Source organism: Mirounga leonina, unplaced genomic scaffold, assembly GCF_011800145.1.
Source record: "Mirounga leonina isolate KUSES-001 unplaced genomic scaffold, KU_Mleo_1.0 Mir_115, whole genome shotgun sequence".
In the NCBI taxonomy this organism is placed as follows: domain Eukaryota; kingdom Metazoa; phylum Chordata; class Mammalia; order Carnivora; family Phocidae; genus Mirounga; species Mirounga leonina.
In genome coordinates, this window is record NW_023270268.1 from 86,052,013 (window position 1) to 86,076,765 (window position 24,753).

Here is a 24,753-nt window from a genome sequence, read left to right on the forward strand (position 1 = left end):
AGATTGTAAATTCTATGAGGGAAGGGGCAGTGTCTTAGAGATCTTGGTTCACCTCAGATTCTTTTTGGAACAAGACTGCATAATAAATGCAGCCATCTTTATAGTCTCATTGCTTAGAACAATGCCGAGGGCATAGAAAACTCAAATGTTCATTGAACACATGAATATGAAATATAAAGAATGAAAGAAATATCCTAGCAAAGAGCATAAGTTGGTAAAATTAGTGGTGTGGTATAGATTTCAAAGGTCATGTGGGAAAAAGCCAAAATAATTCATTTTTCAGACCCAAACTTGAACACTGAGGGGTAGGCATCAACCTGAGGAACAGCATATGTCTTTTAATTGATGATTCCTATTTAATCTGTTGCTAAAAGCTTTAGCTATTGAGAGGCCATATAACATAGCGATTATGCCTATGGACTCTGAAACCAAACTTCCTTGTTTGAATCCTGGCTTTATTTCTTACTAAACCATACTGACTTAGACAACTGTTTAATATCTCTATGCCTCCATTTTCCCATTGGTAAAACAGGGATACTAGCACTTGCTCTCACAGTTACTATGAGGATTAAATAAATCAATACACATAATGCATTTAGAACAGCACACAGAATTATTTAAGTTCTGTACTTGTTATGATTACTTAAATTCTTGTGCAGATCCTATGCACAGAAGAAAGGTTTATCTGCCTATTGATACATAAAGCCTAGGTCTTCCTTAGCTAAACTTCAACTAGCCCAGAAATGGTAAAAAACGATCCATTAACGGTTAATAAACGCAGACTCAACTGCATTTTTCTTTACATCAACAATAGGCAAAGATTCAGATCTGAGGAAAACATCTGTAGGCAAGAACAAAACAAAATGCTGCCTTAATTAAGAATTAAATTTTAAAATATTTCTTTAAATTAAAATTAATTTGACTGGCTACAAAGAGAACAGAAAAGTAGCATTTCAACAGTTAAGCTGAAACTTACCTGGATGTAAGGAAAACCTTAAGGGTGGTTATTATTTTAGATTATGCCTAGGTAGGAAAGGGGAAAGTGTAAGGCCTAGGAAGCTCTTTCTATTTCCCTATTTTTCCTCTACCTTTATGCTTGGGCATCTGGAAAAGGAGGCAACTGTGTCAAGCAGCCTGATTTACTCATTACTATAAATAAATATGAATTTTTTTTAAAAGATTTTATTTATTTATTTTGACCGAGAGAGACACAGTGAGAGAGGGAACACAAGCAGGGGGAGTGGGAGAGGGGGAAGCAGGCTTCCTGCAGAGCAGGGAGCCCGATGCGGGGCTCAATCCCAGGACCCTGGGATCATGACCTGAGCTGAAGGCAGACGCTTAACGACTGAGCCACCCAGGCACCCCAAATATGAATTTTTTAAAGACAGAACTTAAAGGAACTAGCTAAATGTTTTAGTACACTCACTAAAAAATATTTTTATATAGCATACACTAGGTACGAGGTAGGGTATTAGACCCTAAGGGAAAAGGTAAGAGAAACAGTATCTCTGCAGGGGAGCTCTTCCCAAATTTTGGTCCAATTACTCCCACTTCTGGTAGAATCTGGTACATTAGTATTTTTTTTTTTTTTTTATCATTCTATCCCATGATTTTACCATTGAAAATCTATTTGGAGATGTCCTTAGCTATAAAAATAGCTATAAAGGAGGGATAATGCTAACTAACCTTTCATCCCAAGGTTGTTCTAAGGCTGAACAATATGAATGAAGCCTTTGGAGAAAGAAAACATCCACATACATACTAAGGATTTAAAATATATATCCTATGCCCTTATAGAGCAATGGCATTGTAAAATCTGTAAGTTAGAACTAGTATTAGGAAGTAAAAAAACAAACAATTATTTTAAAAGACTCACAATTTTGTAAGGTTGTGGAACTCATATTGAGGAAAGGGCTGTTAAGTTTCTATTAATCAAGATAAGAGTGGACGGGGGGTAAAAAAAAGATGAGTGTAAGCCTTTATTATATACACTACTATGAAATGATAAGCAGGGCCTCTGTTAAGTCGGCAAATTTTGTGGGTGAAGATCACTATCATAAACCAGAATAAAATAGTGCAAAAGTTTTGTTCTTTAATTTACTGAAGTGGTGACCACTGCTGAATTGTTTATAAATTTGGGTTTTCCATCCTCTCTTGAGTTTCTACGAAGGCAAATTATTCTTTTTTAGCCTGACACAGTAAGTATCACTGATAAGTATCATCAGACTTTATCTTGTTAACTATCTTTTTATTTTTGATTCCTACTGCTGGGAGACAATATATAGGAAGGAAACCCTAGACTCTTCTTTACTATTTGTTAACTAGATTAATGTATGAATTAGACTCTTGTTTTAAATGCATTGAAAGGCTTAGTTTTGGGGTTTCTAATCTCTTTACCATTCATAAATTGATTTAAAAAATTTGTTACAAAATTCTTGATATACCCATTACTGTTGTTTTAAAACTACCCCAAAACTCATAGAATGTTAGCACTGGAAGGGATGATATGGATCATTTAGCTAAAACTCCATTACACTGTAGGAGCCCCTGGTTTGCTCAGTCAGTGGAGCATGCGACTCTTGATCTTGGGGTTGTGAGTTCGAGTTCCACCTTGGGTGTGGAGGTTACTTAAAAATCTTAAAAAAAAAATACACAAAAAGCTCCATCACATTTTACAAATAAGAACATGAAGACCAAGAAAGTGAAATGAACTGCTCATAGTACACAACTAAATCGCAAAGATCTCCTGACTCCAAATCCAGTGTTCTATTAAAATTTTAACTTTTAAACTTTAATAAAAGCTTTACAAACCCAGACTATATATATAACAATAATAATAACAATAATTTAAAAATGATAAGGTGTAATGAAAGGGAAATTTAATTATCTAGTTACAATAAATATGAACTTCTTTTCTGTTAGATATGGAAAGTAATTTACTCTGTTGTTTATACAGCAATTTTCATTTGTTAGAGAATCAGAAATAATGTATGCTGTACAAACTATATAATGTAATTTTGCTGAACGTAATAAATGTGTATTTGTACTTATAAGTTCTTTCCTGGAGCACTGGGTGGCTCAGCCAGTTAAGCATCTGATTCTTGATTTCGTTTCGGTCATGATCTCAGAGTTGTGAGATCAAGCCCCACGTCCAGCTCTGTGCTGGGAATGGAGCCTGCTTGGGATTCTCCCTCTCCCTCTTCTGCCCCTCACCCCCACCCCTGCTTGCTCTCATGCTCTCTCTCTCTCTAAAAAAAAATAAATAATAAGTTTTTTCATTTTATATCTATAATCTAAGTTATTATTACAAGAGCTTGGGGTGCCTGGGTGGTTCAGTCAGTTGAGGGACCTCTGCCCCTCCCACAGGCTCACATGCTCTCTCTCTCAAATAAATACATAAATGTTAAAAAAAAAATTTAAAAGAGCTTAAGAATTTATAAAGATTTTGCTCACTACCAAGTTGAGTTTTTTTGATAACTCAAATAGCATTTTGAGGAGGAGTCCATAACATCACTGAAAATGTAATGGCTGATGTAATGACCTGGCTGGATATTCACAAAAGCAGGTTGCAGCATATTCAACAACATAACAAAGTCTTTTTAGAATAAAGAAACATTGAGAAGGTCCAACTGAATTTCCTCCCCAGAGGGTTCAGTTAGCTTTCAGCAGCTAAGAAATGTAAGATAGGTGGGGCAATTCAGTAAATTGGCTACTCTCAGTACATATGCTGTATTTATACTGATTTACTATAGGGCTTTTTGAAATGGCCAACATACTGGAAGAAAAGGATATTCTGACTGGCAATGTATCTTGAGCTATAGTTATTTCCCTCCATCAATTCAGAGTACATATCTCAGGTAATTATTATAGCCCTCTTTGTCTGAGATAAAGGTGCTATTTCCCATGTTAAATTTGATAGCATAAGTACTCTAAGGGATAGAGAAATAAAAAGGAAAGAAAGCAAAAATTACATAATGGTGAGTGTATATACCATGCTGATACTTTGGCTTCTTCCATACTGAACTGGCATGATATAGTTTAGAATAGAGAGCTGGTCTGTGGTATCTTCCAGAACCGCGGAGATCCTCAGCACATCTAGAATGGAGAGTGGCTCTATGATTTCCGGGATGACTTCCTTGTCTGTTTCTTCAGCTGTTTCTTTTTCTTCTTCTACAGCACTGGGTGGCTCGCCTGTCACTGACACTGTCACCTCAGAATGCCAGACTTTTGATGGAAGATTTGAGGCTTCTAGTTGGCTTCTAAAAAAAAGAAAGAAAGAAAGAAAAAAATAAGTCAGCCACCAAATGTTTAAAAACTGCTTCAACTCAAAAGCACAGGCAGCATATAGATTGGCCCCTATGAAGTCCATATTGTCATATAACCAAGATAAAGAATGAAAGTAGGAGTTTACACATGGTTCTGCTAAATATCTCCCTGTGACATCCTGAACAACCAAAGGCAAGCCACTTACTGTTTAATAACTTCATGTCACCCATTCTATGGGTTAACCAATTTGAATTTCAGCCCAAATTAACTTTTTGTCTAGCAACATCTTTAAATGTTAATCAAAAGTGTGTCCCATGATTAATGAAAAACAGAATGTGGCAGGAGTGACTGGCTGGCTCATTCGGTGGAGCATGTGATCTTGGGGTTGTGAGTTCAAACCCCACGTCGGCACAGAGTTTACTTAAAAAAATAAATACATTAAAAACAAAAACAGGGGCGCCTGGGTGGCTCAGTCGTTAAGCGTCTGCCTTCGGCTCAGGTCATGATCCCAGGGTCCTGGGATCGAGCCCCGCATCGGGCTTCCTGCTCAGCGGGAAGCCTTCTTCTCCCTCTCCCACTCCCCCTGCTTGTGTTCCCTCTCTCGCTGTCTCTCTCTCTGTCAAATAAATAAATAAAATAAAATAAACAAAAAACAACACAGTATGTAGTAGCCAGTCTCCAAAATGGGCCTATATGATTCCCACCTTCTTATATTCATACCCAAAAGGGTATGACTACAAAAGTAGTCTCCCCCACATTAAAAGGACTTTTATCACCTAACCGTAGGTTTAGGTGGTAAAACACAGTTTTTCCCTTACTCTCTCTCTCTCATATCTCTCACTCTGTAAGAAGTCAGCTGCCTTGCCATAAGGACATGTAAGCAGCTCTTTGGAGAAGTTTGTGAGGGTGTGGAACTAAGGCCTCTTGCCAACAGCCAGCATCAACTCCCCAGCTCTGTAAATGAGCCGTGTTGGAAGTATATCTTCCAGCCCCAGTCAAATTTTCAAATGTTTGCAGCCCTGGCCAACTTCAATCTTATGACAGACCCTAAGCCAGAACCAGCCAGCAAAGCTGTTCCCAAATTCCTGACCCACAGAAACTATGTGAAATAATAAAAGTTGATATTTTAAGTTACTAAGCTTTGGGGTAATTTGTTCACAGCAATAGATAAATAAATAAATTTAACATAAGGCATAATTTAAATAAATAAATATGTATACAAAATAAATTGGAATTTTGAACATACTCTCCCATTCTTCTTAAATTAATTGTAACTTCCGTGGTACATCTACAATCTCACAAAAAATGCAGTCACCTAAAATGGGAAGAAAACATTGAGATTAGTTTAAGGGAGTGTTGAATGATAAATTACTTCTATACCCTTTTAATAAGAGAAAATTAAAGAATTACAAGAGCTGCAGCTTATCCCTTCTTTTTGCTTATTAGAGCAGTCCCAGAGATGGAAGAACCCCTAACATCATGTAATTAATGACAAAAGCAATTATTGATAAATGCAATCTTTGAGTCTCTTCTTATGGTAAATTAATGTACAACATGGATTTCGTATTATTATTATATTCTGATTTTTAACTGGCAATATCTATAGATTTACTTTTGTTATTCTGATTACTAAAATATTTAATTTGATCATTCCATCTCACTGATCTGTCAGATAACAAAATTTATTGCACCTGGACTTAGAAGAACACTTGAGATTGTATTTAGAAAAGCTGTATTTCTCCTGAAAATCAGTTTACTATTACTATCCAGATGTTACTATAAGCCAAAATCCTTTCTGTTTAAGCAAGCTTTACAATGAGAACACCCTATGGAGAATTTTGCTCTATGCTAAATGAGTAATAAATGGTAAGTTTCCAGTATGATTTTGTCCACAACAAAGTGCTCCTAAGAAGGGGCATACAAATATATCTCATACAACATAAGTATTATATGTAAAAATGAAAACATATAAAACAGAATCTTTATGTAAATTGAAAAAGATATGCCAAACTAGCCAGATTTTCTGGTACAAGGGCAGTTTTAAGAGGAAGTATCATGGCATAAGGAAGATTTTGTTCTTTTGATGTGTTGTTGTTTCTCTATTTTTCCTTTTTTTAAGGCTTGGGGCATAGGTAAATGTGCTTCATGCAGGTAAGATAGGGCTATGCTGATGCACTATCCAGTATGTTCATGCTGTTTGGGCTCCTCATTCCTCAATGCTAGAAATCTAGGAGTCATTCTTCCTTCATCTTACTATTTTTTTTTTTAAAGATTTTATTTATTTATTTATTTGACAGAGAGACAGCAAGAGAGGGAACACAAGCAGGGGGAGTGGGAGAGGGAGAAGCAGGTTTCCTGCTGATCAGGGAGCCCGATGTGGGACTCAATCCCAGGACCCTGGGATCATGACCCGAGCCGAAGGCACATGCTTAACGACTGAGCCACCCAGGCGCCCCGATCTTACTATTTTTTTAAGATTTTATTTCTTTACTTGAGAGAGAGAAGGAGCAGGGGGAGGGCCAGAGGGAGAAGCAGGGAGCCCAACTCAGGGCTGGATCCCAGGACCCTGGGATCATGACCTGAGCCGAAAGGCAGAGGCTCAACTGATTAAGCCACCCAGGCACCCCCATTCCTCCTTCATCTTGATACCAGCATTTCCCAATCCAAACCATCACGAAGTCCTGTGGATTTTATCAAATATGCAATTACCTTGCTATCCTCTTCTAAAAGTCAGTATTTTTTTTTAAAAAACTATTAGTTTAAAGGGAAAAATATGTAATCAAATTTCCAAATGTTTCATTTTAGTCTATGTTTAAACAGTTTGCATGTTTAAACCGAAATTACATTTCTAACGGCTTTCATTTCCTTCAATCCAGCCCCAAACTGTATTTTCTTTTTTCCCCCATTTTTAAATTTAAATTCAATTAATTAACATATATTATTGGTTTCTGAGGTAGAGGTCAGTGATTCATCAGTCTCATATAATACCTAGTGCTCATTACACCCAGCCACCCCTAATGTCTATCAAGGGAATGACAGTTTTTCCAAGAATCATGAGAAGCCTAACATCCCATTACAAAGTTACAGCTGGAGGGCGCCTGGGTGGCTCAGTTGGTTAAGCAACTGCCTTCGGCTCAGGTCGTGATCCTGGAGTCCGGGATCGAGTCTCCCTCTGACCCTCCTCCCTCTCATGCTCTCTGTCTCTCATTCTTTCTGTCTCAAATAAATAAAAATAAAAATCTTTAAAAAAAAAAACAAAAAACAAAAAACAAAAACAAAGTTACAGCTGGAATACTCTAGATTAAATAATGAGCTGTCTCTTTTAGATATTGATACACCAGCCATTTCCTTAAAAAATAAACAAATTATAACAACAAAATTTTATTTTCCACCCCCTTCTCTCCAGCAACCCTCAGTTTGTTTCCTATGATTAAGAGTCTCTTATGGTTTGTCTCCCTCTCTGATTTCATCTTGTCTTATTTTTTAAATGAAAAATTGAAAATTTAAAACTGAAAATCTAATCATGTCTTTCCCTAGAACTCTTCTATGGTTTCCCATTGCCTTAGGACAAAAGCTAAAATTCTAAACTTGGATTCTAATTCTAAACTGCATGATCTGGCCTGCTCTGTTCCTCTTCAGATATCCACTTGGCACTGCCCTTTTCTTGCCCTCATGGCTCCTTGGGCTTCTTTCAGTTCTATGGAATCATGCCCCTTTCCAACTCAGGGTCTTTGCACGTGCTATTCCTTTGATTTGAACCATTCTTCCCCTCACTCTTCACCTTGTAAAGTCCCACTGATCCATCAGGTACCAGCCTAAATCAATGGCATTTGGCTAGGCATCTGTCATTTGCTCTAAATCAATTTCCACCATTTCTTACGCCCTGAGAGACTGACCCTTATGGAGCGCACCAACAGGAGATTCCGTAAGTGTAGGAGAGTGAGATCAAGTGTTATCCTCTCAGCTCCCTCCCTGCCAGATCACCATTGGTTGGCTATGTTTCTCTATTAAAGGCCATGGCACCTGTCAGGCAATCCTCTCCACATTGCTCTCTCTTGGGGTTTTGGGTAACTTTTTCTGCCCCATGTCCCTGGAGACTATGTCATCCCTTATAGTTTCACTCCTGCCTACACTTTTGTAAGCAGACCCTTTATGAAATTCTGAACTCTATCATTGTTTCCATCCAGGCAACACTGACTGATGCAATGACCTATATACAGAGATTTTTATACATAGTGTGCACATGCATACATATATATAAATATACATACACGCAAATAACTGAAACAAGTTTCATATAACGATTTACCCTTAATATGATATTAATACCTTTGATTCTATCATATTTTGCCTATAATACTATAAAGTATTATAATCACAATCTACTACTGGGCCTTCACCTGTGGTTTGAAAAATGCCCTAAATGACACTTCTGCAGGTGACACTTTCCCTGACTCATCAGGCTGGATCAGGACTCCACTGTTCACTCATTGCACTCTTATTTTCCTGCAGAGTTCTCTTCACAGTGTGTAATGTTGTAATTTCCCCCCACTAAACTTAAGTGTCATAAAAGCAGGAACATGATAGTGACGCTCACTATTGTATCCTGTTTCAGGCACTGTGGTCAAGAAGTATTTGTAGAGTGAATGAAAGAACAAAGAAACAAAACTCACATTTAATGCGTTATTCCTCCCAGGACTACTTACATTTGGATTTCTAGTACATTTAATAGTGGGACTTGGGGCGCCTGGGTGGCTCAGTTGGTTAAGCGACTGCCTTCGGCTCAGGTCATGATCCTGGAGTCCCGGGATCGAGTCCCGCATCGGGCTCCCTGCTCGGCGGGGAGTCTGCTTCTCCCTCTGACCCTCCCCCCTCTCATGTGCTCTCTCTCTCTCTCTCATTCTCTCTCTTTCAAATAAATAAATAAATAAATAATCTTTAATAGTGGGACTTTTAGTGTATTTCTGGGACAGAGAAAACTGGATAGAGGGAGTGGGTTATAAGGTACAAACATTCTATCCTGATGTATTCATGAAAGGACTTCAAATACGATTTATAGATACTATTTCATAAAACTCTGGAGTTACCCTTTACTCCTTTCTCCCATTCCTTATCCATCAGCAAATCCTGTCAGGGTTACATTTAAAATATATTCAGAATTCCAGTACTTACCACCCCTGTCTACATGCCATCATCTATCAGGTTCACTACAATAGCCTCCTAATTGATCTTCCTGCTGGTGTTCTTGCTTCCCTTCAGTCTCAACAGAGTGACCCTGCTAAAATGAAGTCAGATCGAGTCACTTCTGCAGCCAGAACCCTCAAATGGTTTCTCATCTCGGAGTAAAACCCTTTTTTTACAGTGGCCTCCCTGCTTAATTTTTTTCTCGATAGAGAAAATTTTTCTCAGTTACCTTCTAACGTGCCATATATTTTACTTGCTTATTGTCTTGCTCCCCCTACTAGGATGTTAGCTCTATGAGGGCAGAGACTTCTGTGGTTTCGTTTACTGCAGTGTCCTCCGAGCCAAGAACAAAGCTTGGTACATAGTATTTAATCAATAAATTGCTGGATAAATGAATGAAGCATAGAGAAACCCAAATAAATGTGCAATAATTAGGCAATGTAAATCTCTGATATCCACTAATCTATCTCATTCTCGTCTGCAAGTATTTACTGAAGACCCATTTCGTGTAGGCACGGTGCTCTTTAAAAGGCATTAAGGCCTTTTCAGGGCAGTCCTATTCAGTCTGGAGTCAAAACGAAGGATGCAGGTAAGAACTTAGGTCATTTCTTGAAAGAGATAAAGGAGTAGGAGGAAAGGAGTAAGGGGGAAAACTTAAAAGAGAAGGGAAGAGCTCTTCCTGCCTTCGTGCTCCTGGCCTTTCTCTTCCACGCTAGGATCCGAGAGTCTCCGTTCACCCTACTCCTCTGTAGTAGGAAGGAAAGATACCCCCATGTTGGCGAATCAAATCTGGGATATCCGAGGCGGGGAGATATCCTCCAGTCTAGCTTCACTTTTTCCACCAAGGAACCAAGCTCTGGTGTTTCTCTGGCAACGCTCAGCTTCGGGGGACCTTTTCTTCTCCTCCTTTAGCTGGCTACCATCTTGCCTCCCTCTGTTATAAAATACGTGTTACAGCTCACAAAGATGAAAGGACTTAGAGAAAGAACTATAAGAGTGCACTTGAATGTGGTTTGTTTCAGTCAAAGACATCTGAGGCTTTTTATTTTTATGTTTTCTGGCGGTTGCGGAAGATGCCTAAGCTGGGGGCGGGGCAGAGAGGTGTTTATCCCACAAGGCCACGCGGCGGGGCTTCGCCTTTCTTTTTCCGCCATCTTGGAGCCTGAGGAGGTGAGGGGAGTTTTTGTGGCAGAACTTTGGGTGCAAATAAGTGCGGTGAGCTCAACCATATGCCTCGGCAGGGCACTGGTGCGGCTGGGAGGCTGTGCCAGCCAGTGATTTCTATGGATTCCAGCAACAGGGAGGACAGGATTGAGGAGATGTGGGACTGATTGTGCTGATCCCCGCACGCCCGGAGGACCGGCGCTCCCGTAATCGGTTGCTTCTTGGGCCTTAGCGGAGTAGTAGATGCACTTTGCCCGTGTGTAGTTCCCTATTTGAGGCAGTGCTCCTTTAGGGTGAGTTCTTTTTCCCTACGCTCCCACTCCAGACCTGGCTAGGTCTACAGTCCCCGTTTCCTCAGCATTTCCTTTTCCGTACAGTTCCTGTCTTTCTGTGTGCCTCTCTGATTACTCGCTCTTCATTTTTGTTCCTGCTGATCGTGGTATGGATTTTCTCAGGGCTTCCTTTCGGAGTTTTCAGGAGCTCCTTGTTTTACCGTGGAGTCTTGATACTTTTCGTTGTGGTCTTCATTTTGGAGTTTGCTCAGTTATCAGGCTTTCTCTGAGGTTGGCAAGTCTTGCCCGACTGTGCTTCATGTAGATGTCGTAGTATAATGATGTTTCCCCGTACCCTTAACGTGAAATGCCGAGCAAAAAGGAATGTGCCTGACAGGTTTAAGAAGCGGAGAGAGGACCGGGTGCGAAACGTGCGTTCCAAGATTTTAAACTGTTTTTTTGTTTGTTTTAAGGCCTGCTGGGAACAGGACTCCTCTAACGCCAAATAATGTCTGGAAGGTACGGGTTTTACATATAATTGCTTTGTATTTGTAGTTTTTTTGTCTTTAACAAGCATGAACATAAACATGAGATTGAAACCGGTGGGAAAAAACTAGATATTTGCTATAGGTAACATTTGAGTAGAGCTCATTACAAGTCAGATCTTACCAGGGACATGAAACGGGATCTTTTAACAACTGACGGTTACCGTGTGTTTTGTCTTAGGCTGTGGTCCAAGGCCATTTTTGCTGGCTATAAGCGGGGTCTCCGGAACCAGAGGGAGCACACAGCTCTTCTTAAAATCGAAGGTGTTTATGCTCGAGATGAAACGGAATTCTATCTAGGCAAGAGATGTGCTTATGTGTACAAAGCAAAGAAGTAAGTTTATAGTATTAATAATGCCTTTTAAGTTTTTAGTTGAGATTTGTCTGTTTTTCCTGTTCAAAGAAGAATGATCAAAAGATGTTGGTAAACTAATATTTGGTGCTGTTGTGTTTTCTACTTTGGATCTTTAAGGAACTTCGTGGGAGGTTATAGAAGGATGTTACTTGTCTGGGTAATGTTGGATTTAGGTATCTTCTGCACTTAGAAAGGTTACAGCTGTTAATTGTTTGAAGGAAGGAACCAACTCCTTAAATTGTGCTCCTCTTAAGGTGTTACAGAGCAGTTTTTCATGTACTTTAATTCATTTTGTTGCTTTCTTGAAATTAGGTTGTATACATGCTTAAAAATTATTATTAAACTCATTAAACCAGTTAAATTTTCTGGGGACATGGCTTTCATCTTTGCCCCCCATTCCTGCAGCAACAAGAATGATCCTTTAAAATTATAACTCAGATCACCTGTCTGTTGCTCCGATACCAACTTTCCTCCGTCTTTAGTAAAAATGTCATTAAGGAGGCTTTAAGACCATATTCTTTCAGGGTTTCCTATTTCTACTCTTAGCCTAGCTAGGATTCACTCCATGATACCTTCTGCCTTTCCATATTTTTTTAAAATATTGCAGCTATTATCTGACATTTAATATATTTTATTTACTACTTGGTTATCTGAAAGGGATTTTTTTTTGGTAACTGCAATTTTGTATTTTACAAAATTACAAAAAATACATTTATAAAAGTGTCTGGCATACAGTAGGCACTCAAATATTTGTTGAATGAATGGTGCCCCAGACTTCAGTTTCTCAGGTGACTTAGTGGTTAACTACAGTTGTGAGTTGGTGATCACTGGTCTAGAGGTTACCTTGAATTTGTATCACCCTACACTAGTTGCCTGGGTTCTCACCTCTTTTATCCCCTTTTAAAACCAGCAACACAGTGACTCCTGGTGGCAAACCAAACAAAACCAGAGTAATCTGGGGAAAAGTAACTCGTGCTCATGGAAACAGTGGCATGGTTCGTGCCAAATTCCGAAGCAACCTTCCTGCTAAAGCCATTGGCCACAGAATCCGTGTGGTAAGTACAGTTATTAGCAGTATGACACTGGGGTCAAACTAAGCTCGGGTTTGGGCTCTGACCTCTAAAGACTATTGTGATTTTAAAATCACCCCATGAGTTGTGCTTCAGAATTATCTACCGTGTAGATGTATTATGAAATATCAGATATCCTGGCATTAGAAGGAAAGTGAAGGCAAAGTGTTCAGGAGGATTGTATATAGATTTCAGATTTTGCTAAAGCTTGGGGTCGGGGGGATAGTATTTAAATGAACAATTTTCTGGCAAAGATTTATTGAACACAGAAGTGATTGTTAGAAAAGAAAAAATTTTCCTGGCATAATTCATGATACTCCCGTTTCTTCATGACAGTCTTGTTAGAATAGGTGTTGTTATTAGCCTTATTTTATATAAGAAAACTGATGCTCATGTTTCTAGGTCCCAGGACTTCAGCTCAAGCCATTGAGTCCAGATCCTGTGGTTTTCTAAAACAGCTCGTTTTCCTTAGTATTCATTTTTAGTAGATAAGGCTATATTCTTGGGATCACATGGTACTTTGGAACCCTTCTGAGCCATTGAGATTTTTCATCAGAAGGTTTTTACTCTGTTCTTGGAAGAAGCAAAATTAAGTGGATTTTCAGGGTTCCCTATACTGGTTCTTAAAGTGTGTTCATCTAGATACTATAAGAATTTAGTTCTCTCCCTGCTAAGATGTAAGCAGTCATTGGATCCCTTTTAGAGATGAGTAATGGGACAGTGGGAGGAGATTTATCCATATTGTTGTACTCAACTGACATTTACAAATTTGTATATAACACACATCTAATTACACCCTGTTTTCTTTTTTCTTCCTAGATGCTGTACCCCTCAAGGATTTAAATTTAATGAAAAGTAAATAAAGGTGTAGATTTGTTCTCTTGTATTTTTGTTAAATGGCTTACCATTTTCTTTTTCCTAAATTCAAGTTGCTGTATTTAAATGGTGACGATTATCCAGCATTTTCAGAGTACAAGGAAGCCAGGGAGCTATATGTAACGGCAATTACAGAGATTTAGACAACAGGACGGTTTTAATGAGGGTAGAGAGGTTAGAGTATCTTAATACAAGGCCTTATGTGATGGGGGAGGGAAACAAGCTTTGATTGGAGCCAGTGGGAAAAGGAGTATGTTGGGAGTTTTAAAGTGATGGAGCACATGTTGTCTGAAAAACTTTTGTACAAATGGAGACCATGTATTCCAGGAAGGACAGAAGCCAGAAGTATTAGCCAGTACAGATATACACCATAACACTTGGCCAGGTTTCCACATCAAAATGGATCTATAACTCTTAAGTTTATTTCAACTTTGGTATTGTGGTATATTACATGTAACTGCCTTCCTCATTAGATTGGGAGTCGGTGAAAGAAACTTAAAATTATTTTGATGGCCTCCTTAATTACCTTAAAGTGTATGCACTTATTCAGTATAGATCGGTTGGGAAACTTGTGACATAAAAATGATAGTTGCAAGAACTTAAAATGAGGATTATATTGAGAGTATCTGGCAGCTTGTTTAGATAGGCAAGGATGAGATATCCTTGGGATGTGTGGCTGGACAAAGCATGCCAGTATAGAACACTTGACTGGTAATAATGTGTAAGTTAAACAAAATATGTCTCAAGAAAAAGTACTCGGGCGCCTGGGTGGCTCAGATGGTTAAGCGTCTGCCTTCGGCTCAGGTCATGATCTCAGGGTCCTGGGATCGAGTCCCGCATCGGGCTTCCTGCTCCTTGGGAGCCTGCTTCTCCCTCTGCCTCTCTCTCTGTCTCTGTCTCTCATGAATAAATAAATAAAATCTTTAAAAAAAAAAAAAAAAGTACTCTTAGTTGGGAGTGGGGGGAGGTTGCCCAGACAGTGTAGTTTGGTTCTATGTTTTAATGTAGTAAAGTGTAGGATTGAGATACTTTAGTGTAAGATGAAACTAAAGCAGGGCTGCAGGGTATTTCAGATCTCTGAATTGTTGAAATAAAGTTTGAGCCAAGGCATCAGTTTGCAGTATTGTGGCTGTAGATACTTGATTGTTGCAGTAGCAGCCAGCTAATCTTTTTATTAACCACCAAATCTTGACATTCCACTGAAAATACCAATAAGAAACTTGAGACTTGGTCAAACTGAACCCCTTTTACAGTTTTTAATTCTACTTGGAGTAGCATACAGCAGTTATAAGAAAGGTGTGTTTAGCCCAGTGGTGGTCCTCAAGCCAAAAGTTGCTGTTGGAAGGAAAAATACCAGCTTTCACAGAAATGGCCTTGTGCTTGTACTGCAAGGCTCATTTGGGCTTATGTGGGAAGAACAGCTTCAAGGCAAAAGAGGTGGATGTGGGTCAGATGCAGCTTTGGTCCAGTGTTAACCATGTTTTCTTCACAAGATCTAAGCATTGTATTTCATGGCCACAATTTGGTTATAAGAACCCTAAGAAAATTGACATTGAAAAATTGGGTCAACGGCAAGAAGCACCAATCTCAGACCTACACCAGTGAGATTTAGTTGTTGAGAAACAACATAATCTAAAAGTATTCTCTTGTGTCATTTAAGTAGATGTATCAGTACTATTTTTAAATTTGAGAGTGCGTGAGTTGGGGGAGGGACAGAGGTAAAGGGAAAGAATCTCAAGCAGACTCCCCCGCAGAGCTCATAGCTGGATGTGGGGCTCCATCTCACAACCCTGAGACCTTGACCTGAACCAAAATCAAATGCACTGCTTAACGGACTGAGCCACCCAGGTGCCCCAAAGATGTATCAATATATTGGAGTGGTTAGGAATAGAGGAAGAAATGCTTGGGGAGGTATTTCATAGAAATTGACTTTTAGGGGGCGCCTGGGTGGCTCAGTTAAGCATCTGCCTTCGGCTCAGGTCCCAGGGTGCTGGGATCGAGCCCTGCGTCAGACTCTCAGCTCAGTGGGGAGTCTGCTGCTCTCTCTCCCTTTGCCTCTCCCCCTGCTTATGCTCGCTCTCTTGCTCATTCTCTCAAATGAATAAGTAAAATCTTAAAAAGACTTTTAGGATTTATGTGAAAGCAGAAGGCATCTGAGGAACTCTTCAACTGGGTTATGTAACTGAAACCTAATACTGTGGAAAATAAATAGAAAACTAAGAAATGGCTAGATTATGCCAGGTTTTATGTGCTGTACTAAGGATTAAGAGAATTCAAAGACCAACTGAGGAGTCTTCAAAGTTAACATTCCTAGCTTTGGTTGTGGGGTGGGTAATAGTACATTTACAAAGTTGGGGGACCAGAAGATCATTTGGGGGGGGGGATGTTGAGTTTGAGGAAGCTATAGGATATTCAGTTGTGAACATGTCCAGGAAGGCAGCTGGATGTTCATGTCTGGATTAGGCATATAAAATTTTTTTATTTTAAAGATTTTATTTGAGAGAGAGAAACAGCATGAGAGGGGAGAAGGTCAGAGGGAGAAGCAGGCTCCCCGCTGAGCTGGGACTCGATCTAGGACTCTGGGATCATGACCTGAGCCGAAGGCAGTCGCTTAACCAACTGAGCCACCCAGGCGCCCTGGATTAGGCATATAGAGGAGGAAACCTCATAAAGCCTGTCACCTTTGTAGGAGTTTAACGAATACAGTATTCTGAGAAGGATGATGGTAGAGTAATGGAGGTGGATAAACAAGTGGGCATTTGGGCAAAGAGAAGTCTGAGAATCCCTAGGATGACCTGAGAAAATGCAGTGGCAAAACAACTTTGCATGCAAATTCGTCCTCTTCAACTGATTTAATAATGCAGCACTTGTAAATGAGAGGGTGCTTTATGCATTTCTGTTCCCATAATGAGATTCGGTGAGTACAAAGATAGTCCTCAAGTCAAAGGTACCACTGGAGGAATCCCGTGTTTCAGAGAAATGAGGTTGAATGGCTAGCAGTTTGTTGGCTGGATCACTGAAATAGCCTCTCTCCAGCATGACACAACTGTTAAAATTAGGAACTTGATGTTGACTGGTGCTATTCTCTGTTCACAATTCAGTTTCTTTGTAATCTTGTAGTGGAAAAAGCACATGTCATGAAAGTGATAAATTTGGTTTGGAGTCCCAATTTCCACTAGTTGTGGGATGATAGACTCATTATGTAATGAGCCTTTACTGGTAGAGTGACCCACCCTTGAATTTGAGTACATTATCTTTACCAATGAATGGCACAATCTTGGGGCTATTCTTTCCTTCCTATCTCCAGTTCCTAGTACAGTAATTTACAGTATTCAGTTCTGGTTAAATGACTTCCAGTTCAGTGCTTCCAATTACTTGTTTTAATGTTTAATGGGCCTTGGGGGAAATACCCCAATTTTCAATTTTTTTTTTTACAGTTCCTCATGGCCTAGATTGAAGGTAGAGTTTCCTTAATGGCAAGGATCCACCTGGTCTCTTCCTGGGTTAAATGCAGTTACAATTCTTGCGGTTTTGTTTGTTTTTTGTTGCAGTTTTTGTGTTGTTTTTTCTTTTTTAAGTAGGCTCCACACCCAATGTGGGGCTTGAACTCACTACCCAGAGATCAGGAGTCACATGCTGTACTGACTGAGCCAGCCAGGCGCCCCTAATTCTTGTTTTGTTTTATAGAAGTTAAGGGATGGGGTTGAATAGGAACGAATATATTGATTTTCTAAGAAATGACTAGTAAAGAAATGGTCCTAAAATTGGTGACTGAGGATAAAAAGTAAAAATGAAAATTATATTCCATTCATCTTTACACAGAGGGCTAAACCATTAAAGGTTCTGCATCAGATTGTTTAAGCCACCTGGCACCCAGTGTGGATGCCTATCTTTAAGGTGAGTAACTGAATTAAAGAGAAACGGCCTCATTCCACCATCGCCTTACAACACCCACGGGGCTTCCTACAGCCCAACTCACGTGGTCCGCTAAACGGCACTTACTGGCAGGCTTTGCGCTTTGAGAGGCGATGGCCGCGATGCGGTTCTCCTCCGCGGTGAACTGTAGGGCGATGCTAGCCAATCAAAACTTCCGCCGGCGGCGAGGGGCGGAGCTGGTGCAGGGTGGAGACGTCACGTACTCCATGGTAACGACGCTCGGCCCGAAGATGGCGGCCGAGTGGAAGGGAGTAGCAGGTTCCTCCGGTTCAGGCCCTGGCCCTAGCCAGTGGCGCTGGAGTAGGTCTTTGTGGGTCCGAGGCGTTTTACTCCTGTTGGGCGGCCTCTGGGCAAGGTCCACATCAGTTCCTCTCTCCTTGGACAGTTCCCCTCCCTGCCGGCACCACGTCCCCTCTGAGACTGAGGTAGGGTGACGGAGGGGCGGGAGCGGGCGCTGTGAGGGTAAAGTAACACGGGAGGCGAAGATGTAGAGGGTGGTTGTTGGAACAAGGTGTGTTGGAGAAGAAAGCGAAATTGGACTAGAAACTGAACTCTCAGGGGGCTGGACCTGCTATTGTTGCCAGGTGGACCTTGGCTCCTGAGGCCTTGACCCAGCCACTCCAAAAGATGTCGCTGGAGGCTCTTGGTCGGCCAGGAGAAAGAATTCAAGGACGGACAACACAGTAGATGAGCAGTACAAGCAGGAAAGTTTCTTCAAGTCAGAGTACACTCTAGAGATGTGAGAGCGGGTACGCTCAAGAAGTGCTGAGCCCACTGCGTTTGGATTTCTGTTATTGACAGTTGTTAACAAAGGGGTGGAATATTCATTACTTGAAGTGAGGATTTCTTAGAAGCAGGGTGGTCTCTTCCAGGAATGTTAGGTTATGCCCTTTTTCTTGCCTTATTTGCCCCGTAAGGAACTCTCGCGGAGATTTCAGAGGCGGAGCTCCTTCAAAACGCAATGCTAATGATATAACAACTGTATAATGAGCTTAGGTCACTCACGCTGTCAAGATGGGAGTCCCGTGTGGTTTTCTTTTGGAGTGCTGCCAGGGCAGGCCTCTTCCTTAGAGTTGGCCATGACTTCCTCTTTGCTGACCTCGCGGCATCTTGTTAGAAGCGAACTAACTGCCTGCTCTAACAGTATTAACTCCCTTTCTGCACCTAGCAAAGTGGCTGAGTTAGGCACTCAGAACATGAAGGCTTTCCTGTACTGAGAGTTGTACTTAGGTAGTTGTAGAGCAGGGTGGTTTTCAACTTGAGAGTGCATCAGAATCACCTAAAGGATTTGTTAAAAACACAGTTTGCTGCCCCACTCCCCCACTTTCTGACTCATTAGGTCTGGGATGGTACCCAGAATTTGCAGTTCAAGTTCCCAGATGGTTGATGATGTTACTTGTCCAAAGACCACACTTTGTGCTCTACTGACCTAAAGGTTTTGGAAGAAGTTGATAGAAGAGCTAAAGGCATTGCAAGGATGTTGGGGGGTTCTCTGAAGACAAAATTCAGGCTTATTTTCAAGTTACTTCACCACATTGCTTACTTTACGCTATTCTCCTACCCTCCTTCACACTCTTTCTCTTCCTCTCTACATTCTTTTAATCTTAAAGTTCCCTAAGTTCAAGACCGTGAGCTGAAACTGCTCCAGCAGAATGCTTTTTCCATTTCATAGTATGTCTTATCTATAATCTCTTCTGGCACTTAACCAAGTACTGCTGTGTGGGGAAGGTTTATTTCTCAGGCATTTCTTTGTAGTCTTTTGTAGTTAAATTGTAAGGTTCTTTTGGATGAGGTTTATGTCTTTGATTCCTCCACAGTATTTAGAGAGCCCACAATAATCAGTGTTCTTTGAGGAAAGGAGATAGAGTACCTGGGGCAGGGTGGCATGTTATGATTGATTTTATAATTTGTCTTACTACTTTATCAAGAAAGTCTGATCTAGAAATTTTCAGTTCAGCCCAGAAATCTAAGACCACTCATTTTTGTGGTAATTTTCAAAAAGTTCTCTGCATACTGTTCATAACCATATGTGCCAAAATACTAAGTTTGGGGCTTGTAGCTGTATTCCAGCTTTTATCATGACTCTGCATTTTGGCTGAATTTTATTTATTTTTTAGTCTCTTAGCAACTTTTAAGTTTATAATACAGTATTGTTGATCATAGTCACTATGTTATATATTAGATCTCCAGGGCTTATTTATTTACTGGTTGCAAGGTTGTACCCTTAAACAGTATATCCCCAGTTCTCCCACCCCTGATGAATTCTCTCTAAAAAAAAAAAATCCTGTAAAAACCTGTGTTTCTTTCTTAGAATGTAGATTACAGTAGGAGAAAGCTATTCAAAGAACTGCAAAATCTCTCCACTAGAGGGAACCTAAATAGCTGTTTCTTCTAGTGATTATTGCCAGTGTTCAAAACTCCAATTTATATTTGAACATCTCTGTGGATAGGGAGATTATCTCCAGATTATCTCATCTTTAATAAATTTTCCTAGTTCTTCATAGAGTATGTAATAGCAAGTCCTCCTAACCACTATCTTAACTTTAACCTAGACATAAAATATAGGCAAGAATTATTCATTGTACTCCTACTAGTGACTTACAGCTCTGTTAAATGGTATAGGAAATTATATTACATTTTTTGGGTTGTGGTGGGAAGTACAAAACATGTTGGGAAAAAAAAAAAAGCAAGTGGGGAGGTGTGGGGAGGCGCCTGGCTGGCTAAGTTGGTAGAGTGTGAGATTCTTAATCTCTGAGTTCAAGCCCCATGTTGGGTGTAGAACCAACTCAAAAAAAAAATTTTGTTTGGACACATTTAAGTTTTCAACTAAAACCTCTAAGTTTCATTTTTTTAATTATGTAAATTAAACCCCCAAAAAACGGAATAGTATAATGGACTCCCATGGACCCATCACCCAGCTTTAACTCTTACCATATTCTCTCATTCTTTTTTTTTAAGATTTTATTTATTTATTTGAGAGCGAGAATGAGAGAGAGAGAGAGAGAGAGCATGAGAGGGGGAGTGTCAGAGGGAGAAGCAGACTCCCTGCCGAGCAGGGAGCCCGATGCGGGACTCGATCCCGGGACTCCAGGATCATGACCTGAGCCGAAGGCAGTCGCTTAACCAACTGAGCCACCCAGGCACCCCTTTATTCTCTCATTCTTGTTTCATATACTTTCACCCATTCCCCATCCTCTCATTTGTTATTGTTACTTTTAAAAGTTTTGCTGTTGGATCACCTGGGAGGCTCAGTCGGTTAAGTGTCTGTCTCTTGATTTCTGCTCAGGTCATGGTCTCAGGGTTGTGAGATCAAGCTCCATGTAGGGCTCTGTGCTGGGAGTGGAGCCTGCTTGGGATTCTCCCTCTCTCTCTCTCTCTCTCTCTCTGCTCCTCCCCCCCCCAAAAAAAATATTATTTTAAACTTTTTTTTTTTTAAGTAATCTCTATGCCCAGCATGGGGCTTGAACTCACAACCCCAAGATCAAGAATGGCATGCTCTACCAACTGAGCCAGGCAGGTGGCCCTAAAAGTTTTCTTGTAAAATTTACATGTATTAAAATGCAATAAATGCAATCATGTACTTCACGTGAAACTTGTAACCACATGATATAGAACATTTCCATGTCTCCAGAAAGACCCCCGCTCCATTTTGTGCCAGTCAGTCTCCCCCGTCCAGATACCCCAGGCAACAATTGTTCTCATTTTTTTTTTTTTTTAACATTAGTTTTGTCTTGGGACCCCTGGGTGGCTCAGTCAGTTTCAGCTCAGGGCATGATCCCAGGGTCCTGGGATCGAGTCCCCCATCGGGCTCCTTGCTCGGCAGGGAGCCTGCTTCTCCTTCTACCTGCTGCTCTCCCTGCTTGTGCTCTTTCTCTCTCTGACAAATAAATAAATAAAATCTAAAAAAAGAAAAAGAAAGAAAATTAGTTTTGTCTCTTCTAGAGCTTAGTTTACACAAATGAAATTATGTAAAATATTTGTTATCCAATAGTAAATTGTGTAAATAGCAATTGCTTTTTGTGATAGACCCTATTTGGTCTTAACTTAAGGGTATTATCCTTTTTATATACCTCTGAATTCAATTTGCTAATAGTTGTTAAAGATTTTTGCATCTATGTTTATGAGTAATGTTGGTTTATAATTTCTTTTTTTAGTGAAGTTTTTGTTCATTTTTTTTAAAAGATATTGTTTATTTGAGCAGGGGGAACGTCAGGTAGAGGGAGAAGCAGGCTCCCCGCTGAGCAAGGAGCCCGATGGGGGACTTGATCCCAGGACCATGGGATCATGACCTGAGCCAAAGGGAGCCGCTTGACCGACTGAGCCACCCAGGCATACCTTTGTACATTTTTGATACCAGAATTATACTGCCTTCACATAATGAGTTGGGAAATGTTCCATCTTCTTGTATTTTTTAAAAGAGTTTGTATAAAATTGAAATCATTTCTTCCTTAAATGTTTAGTATAATTCATAATTGAGACCACCTGGATGGGCCTGCCCTTTTCTTTGTAGAGAGTTGTTTTTTGTTTTTTATTTTAAGATTTAATTTATTTATTTGACAGAGAGAGACGCAGCGAGAGAGGGAACACAAGCAGGGGGAGTGGGAGAGGGAGAAGCAGGCTTCCCGCTGAGCAGGGAGCCCGATGTGGGGCTTGATCCCAGGACCCCAGGATCATGACCTGAGCTGAAGGCAGATGCTTAACCAACTGAGACACCCAGGCACCCCTGAATTTTATTAAATGTCTTTTCTGCATCAATTAATATAATTGTGTAGCTTTTCTTCTTTACTATGTTGATATTGTGAATTACATTGATTTTTTTTTTAATGATAAACTAGCATTGCATTCCTGAGATTAAAACTCCAGTTGGTTATGATGTATTACCCTTTTTACATTTTGCTGGATTTGACTTGCTAATATTGTTGATAATTTTGCATATATATTCATGAAGGATATTGGTCTGTAGTTTTTTTTTTCGTTCAATAACTGTTGGGGTTGGTATTAGGGTAATGCTGGCCTCATAGAATGGGTTCAGAAATATTCCTTCCTCTTCCATTTTAAGGAAGAGCTTGCATACAGTCACTGTTGTTTCTTCCTTAAATGTTTAGTAGAATTCATGAATGAAGCCATCTCAACCTGGAATTTTCTTTACTGGAGAGTTTTGTTTTTTTTTTTTTTTTAAAGATTTTATTTATTTATTTGACAGAGACAGAGACAGCGAGAGCAGGAACACAAGCAGGGGGAGTGGGAGAGGGAGAAGCAGGCTTCCTGCTGAGCCGGGAGCCCGATGTGGGACTCAATCCCAGGACCCTGGGATTATGACCTGAGCCGAAGGCAGTCGCTTAACCAACTGAGCCACCCAGGCGCCCGGAGAGGTTTTTTTTTTTTTTAAAGATTTTATTTATTTATTTGACAGAGAGAGAAAGTGAGAGAGGGAACACAAGCAGGGGGAGTGGGAAAGGGAGAAGCAGGCTTCCCGCTGAGCAGGGAGCCCGATGCGGGGCTCGATCCCAGGACCCTGAGATCATGACCTGAGCCGAAGGCAGTCGCCAAACCGACTGAGCCACCCAGGTGCCCCTTTACTGGAGATAGATAATGGGCTATTCAGGTTATATCTTCTTGATTGTGTTTTGATTAAGTTACATCTTTCAGAGATTTTCATTTCATTGAAGTTGTCAAATTTATGGACATAAAGTTTTTCTTAATATTCTCTTTTGATCTTTTAAATGTCTGTGAAGGGTTCTGGTACCAATTCCAATGTGTGGGGTTTTTTCTACACACCACCAAGCAACTCTTCTACACAAACAAACTCAATTCTGACACTACCCAGTGATAGCGTCAGATTCCACAGTTCTACAAGACTGGTCCCCACCCCACCATTTCGGACACCAGTTGTAAGTCTAGACTGTCACCTGAGCTTCTGACCAAATTACTATAGATTGGAGTTTCCAACAACCCCGTCCTTGGGTTGGATTAATTTGCTAGAGCAGCTCACAGAACTCAGAGAAAAAATTTACTACTAGATTACTGGTTTATTATAAAAAAGTATAACTCAAGAACAACTAGATGGAAGAGATGCATAGGGCAAGGTATAGAGAAAGGACAAGGAGTTTCCCCCCATCAGAGCATTCCATTCTCCAGGAATCTCTTGGGGAAACCTCATTTAGAATGGAGCTGGGAGGCCAGCAAGAGGGAGCTCTGGTGCCCTACCCTTCATTGTCAATTGCAGACCTAACAGGAAGTGATGGACCTTTTATGTGGATACTATTTTACTATCCCAGCAGGAGGAAGAATGTTTTTGCTCCTTGCCTGGCAGTAGTCCAGCCCATGAGAGACTGTCACAACTAAGCCAATGAAAAGCCATTATACTTTGAACTACCAGTTTATTCCAGTAGACGTTTTGCTTGTAACAGCCCTCCCAGCTTCCTTTTTTTTTTCTATAAAAGAGTATTATTCCTCACCTTTGTTCTTCAGACTTGCCTATGGTTTTGTTGTAGCATGCTTGTCCTGGATTGCAATTCTCTGCTATTCCCAAATCCATTTTTGCTGGAAAAATAACCAGCAGTTTTATTTTTAAGGTTAACAGTATTCACCAACAGGAAACTCCAAACCCCATCCTTTTGGGTTTTATAGAGGCTTCATTACATAGACATGATTGATTAAATCATCAGCCATTAGAGAACTCAATCTGCAGCCCCTCTCTCCTCATCAGAGGTAGAGTGGGTGAAGACTGAAAGTTCCAAACCTCTATTCATATGATTGGCTCCACTGGCAAGCAGTCCCCATCCTTAGGTGCTTTCCAAAAGTCACCTCATTAACATAACAAAAGACATCTTTTTTTTCACTCTCATCACTTAGGAAATTCCAAGAGTTTAAGAACTCTGTGCCAGTAATGGGACAAAAGCCAAATACATATTTCCTATTGTAAGTCACAGTATCACAGTCTGTAAAGTCGTCTCCTGTTTCATTCTTGACATTGGTAATTGGTGTTCTCTCTTTCTCCTGATTAGTCCGCTTAGAGGTTTATCAGTTATATTAGTCTTCTCAAAGAATCAGCTCTTAGTTTTATTGATTTCTCTATTATTTTT

The 24,753-nt window shown here is 40.2% G+C and overlaps 3 protein-coding genes across 7 annotated transcripts in view; 2 read left to right on the forward strand and 1 right to left on the reverse strand.

The window, feature by feature from the left end:
• Window positions 1-10,332, reverse strand: part of IQCG (IQ motif containing G) — a 45,338-nt gene extending 35,006 nt beyond the window's left edge. The window contains exons 1-4 of one of the 3 annotated variants that reach the window (XM_034999969.1): window positions 10,219-10,332; window positions 9,439-9,544; window positions 5,513-5,581; window positions 3,992-4,259 (exon numbers count right to left, since the gene is read on the reverse strand). In XM_034999969.1, coding sequence (XP_034855860.1) covers window positions 3,992-4,259; window positions 5,513-5,520 — 276 coding nt within the window. In that variant the 5' untranslated portion in view covers window positions 5,521-5,581; window positions 9,439-9,544; window positions 10,219-10,332. Of the gene's footprint in view, window positions 1-3,991; window positions 4,260-5,512; window positions 5,582-9,438; window positions 10,123-10,218 lie in introns of those variants that run through there. The other 2 variants (XM_034999970.1, XM_034999968.1) reach the window with 2 other exon arrangements.
• Window positions 10,333-10,529: 197 nt separating this feature from the next.
• On the forward strand, window positions 10,530-13,742 carry RPL35A (ribosomal protein L35a). Of its 3 annotated transcripts, none has more exons than XM_034999972.1 (5): window positions 10,530-10,620; window positions 11,360-11,405; window positions 11,613-11,765; window positions 12,697-12,841; window positions 13,676-13,742. In XM_034999972.1, the coding sequence occupies exons 2-5, from the start codon at window positions 11,395-11,397 to the stop codon at window positions 13,697-13,699; spliced, it is 333 nt and encodes a 110-aa protein (XP_034855863.1). In that variant the 5' UTR covers window positions 10,530-10,620; window positions 11,360-11,394; the 3' UTR covers window positions 13,700-13,742. The 3 variants fall into 3 exon arrangements, with proteins under 3 accessions (XP_034855863.1, XP_034855864.1, XP_034855862.1); XM_034999973.1 differs by having other exon boundaries at window positions 10,605-10,665; XM_034999971.1 differs by having other exon boundaries at window positions 10,605-10,656.
• Window positions 13,743-17,332: 3,590 nt separating this feature from the next.
• The window catches only part of LMLN (leishmanolysin like peptidase), a 76,943-nt gene continuing 69,522 nt past the window's right edge, over window positions 17,333-24,753 (forward strand). The window contains exon 1 of the mRNA XM_034999974.1: window positions 17,333-18,093. Coding sequence (XP_034855865.1) covers window positions 17,761-18,093 — 333 coding nt within the window. The 5' untranslated portion in view covers window positions 17,333-17,760. The remainder of the gene's footprint in view (window positions 18,094-24,753) is intronic.